The sequence below is a fragment of the Lactuca sativa genome, chromosome 6, assembly GCF_002870075.4.
Source record: "Lactuca sativa cultivar Salinas chromosome 6, Lsat_Salinas_v11, whole genome shotgun sequence".
In the NCBI taxonomy this organism is placed as follows: domain Eukaryota; kingdom Viridiplantae; phylum Streptophyta; class Magnoliopsida; order Asterales; family Asteraceae; genus Lactuca; species Lactuca sativa.
The window spans coordinates 91,640,512-91,643,544 of record NC_056628.2 but is presented as its reverse complement, the minus strand read 5'-3'; the positions used below and the strand labels follow the sequence as shown (position 1 = coordinate 91,643,544).

Below are 3,033 nucleotides of genomic sequence, written 5' to 3'. Positions count from 1 at the left end.
TCATTGATCGAATGACGGATCAATCCTGAGACACCAATTCAACATATAAATACATTTGGGGAAACGGTCATTCATAATTTTTCCAACTTAAATGTGAATATATCGTTTGGTAGATGACTAATATATAACAAAACTCATGTTTTGAGAAAAAAAAAAAAAAACTATTGAAATTTACGATGCAAATGTTAAGAGTTTTTAAACAACTTTAGTCATACCAAAGGGGCAAAAAAAAAACCATTTATAACACATAAAGATCACGACAACATTCTTATTTAACCATATAAAAGTGTTTACAAGTATTTCTAAAGATACACGAAATATGCAAGACAAATACATAACACTCTTATTTATAGGGTAGAGTTTGAGTAAGTTGACTTATAGACTTTATATACATAGTTTTCTTATCAAGTTGAGCAACCATTTTCATCATCATATGATTTACAACACTGTCGTTTTTTAATATGCTTTTTTTTTCATCTTTACTTTCATTTATTTATAAAACTTGGGAAAAAGTCATTAAACCAATAAAATATTATAATTTCGATATTCTCCTTTGGTATGGAGTATTTACTTCAGCTCACAGCTCATTATTCACCTGCTCAAACTTCAACTTCACCTTCACGCAAACCGGATCTTAGATTTCTTCTCCGACGATGACTCATATCCTTTTGCAGATTTACATAGTTTGCTGCTTTTCGTACTAGATCTGATGCTATCTAACTATGCTTTCTATATATTTTGCGTCAAATATCTACACATGGATTTCGTTTGTGTATATGTTTTTCTTAATGGAAGATCGAACGAGGTAACCAGAGGGAGAAGGATCGCGAAAGAGCTAATGCTCGTGGTGGCGCCAAAGGGAAGAACAAAGACGATGGGTTGACTCCTGAACAACGTCGTGAAAGGTTTGAATATTTGCCCTAATTTTGGTAAAATTTTGTGTCTTCTGTGTTGATATCTGTTAATTTGTGGCGCGTCAAATATAACTTAGATTTAGTCCTTATGAAACAATGGATCTAGCATTTGGTGTTGCTAATTTGTGAATAATTTACGATTGAGAATTACACATTCTGTAAATACTAGAAAACGAAGACTTAAACACAGTTTTTACGTGGTATAGCAATTAATCTTGCTAGATTTGTGAATAAGAGTCGCTTGTAAGTCTTTGTAAAGTTTGATAATCACACAAACCATAATAATTGTTGAATACAAAGAACTAAACACCAGATAATGGGGTTTACCATTTACTTTTGTTAAAATTCTTATTGTATCTCATCAGTTCTATGGTATGTTTGGTGAAAAGGAACTCTTATTATTATAAGAAGAAAGCCATCATTCTAATTATCTGCAACTCTTTTTAAAAGAAGGGGAGAGTTGAAATCTCTGAACTCTGAAGTATCAGACAGGTTTGTGTTGTTAAGTAGCCATCCAACAATTTTCTGTTTACAAAATGATATGATTATGTGTCTAGTGAATTGAACTGTTACAGCTCTTAGGGTCTGTCAATTGGAACAGAAAAAAAGAAAATTAAAGTTTCAATTTTGTTTTAGTTTATTCATTTTGTATCCAGTTTTATCCCATTCAACTTGCAAACCAGCTGAGCTGGCATCCTACCTGGTGTAATGTTGGCAACAGTTGTCCAAAACATCTGGTTTTACTCAAAAATAACGTTGTCTCTTGTTTCATTTAGGTATCTTTTTACTTAAAACTCCTACTTTGAAAAAATACCTAGTTAACACGAAAGTAGACAATCCTGCTTTTAGGAAAAACAAAGCTGACATGGATGATTTTAGCCAAGTGTATGCCACATAGGATGCCAACTCAGTTGGTTAAATGGGTTAAAATTGAAAAAATTGAAACTTTAATTATTTGGTGTGTATAATTTGTGCAATAGTTGGTTACCATAAGATGTTGTCAGGTGAACTACAAAAAGTTGATTCTTTGGTAATAATTTTTCCTTAGAAATTCAAGATTTCTTTTTTTTCCTTTTAAATTTATAGTTGAAATTGGTCTATTCCACAATAAAATTCAAATTATACATTCCTTTGTTTGAAAGGATTTATTAAATTCTTTAGTTAATTTTATAAAATACCTTATATATTGTGTTTTTACGTATTAAACCTCAAACTTTTTTTTTTTACTTAAGATGTTAATTAACGGGTGATACACAACACAGGGATGGAAAAGCACTTCAAGAGAAGGCTGCTAAGAAAGCAGAAAAGGCTGCAGGGAGTGGTGATGCTGGTAAATCCACCAAGAAATAACACAATTTCTTGATGAACTTATCTTCATTCTGTGATTTGATTATAATAGATAAATTCAAGTTTTACATTGCTTGAGATTATGAAAAGATTTATATTTATAAAGATATTGTAAGTTTGTAACATTTGGCTTGTATTTTAATTGTTACATTTATCAAGAAATAATCCATTAGTTTTCTGTGCTTTCATGTGACATCATTTGGTGGTTAACACCATCTCCCCCTTTTAACCAATTATGTATGGTAATCTTTGTATTGTCGTCTAAATACAAAAAAAGATATATTTATATAAATCAAAATATTTTCACCCCGTTTTCGAGTTCAACTTAACAAGAGATTGTTAAAGGAAAGGAAATGAGTTGAAATGAGAAGAAAACAAAAAAAAATCGGTGTTTCCGAGTTTCATTAAAGGAGGGAAGTGAAAGAAAGTGAAGGGAATGGAAAGATCTCTTTTCCTCTTAACTTTCCTTCCGATTTAGGAGTATTTGGAAAGAAAGAACAAAATGATTTATTTTCCTTCCACTTTTTTCCAACTTGGGAACACAAAAGAAAATTTTGTTTTCTACATGGATTTCATCAAACCCTTTGTTATCTCACTAATTGATCTGCGTCTGGGATTCAACTTTGATAAAGAGTAGTGAAGGGTGGGATGTAGTTGCAAGTGAAGGTGCGACGGAGATGGATGGAGGAGGAGGCGATAATGATGGTGGGGTGGGGGACGTCGTTGATAATGGAGGATGAGGGAGGGAACACAAGGATGGAGGCGGGTAGGT

At 32.2% G+C, this 3,033-nt stretch overlaps 1 protein-coding gene across 1 annotated transcript; it reads left to right on the top strand.

The window, feature by feature from the left end:
* Positions 1 to 503: 503 nt before the first annotated feature.
* Positions 504 to 2,439, top strand: LOC111895924 (uncharacterized). The gene is made up of 3 exons (XM_023891975.3): positions 504 to 660; positions 803 to 905; positions 2,177 to 2,439. Exons 1-3 carry the CDS (start codon positions 654 to 656, stop codon positions 2,262 to 2,264), a joined length of 198 nt encoding a protein of 65 aa, XP_023747743.1. The 5' UTR covers positions 504 to 653; the 3' UTR covers positions 2,265 to 2,439.
* Positions 2,440 to 3,033: the final 594 nt, after the last annotated feature.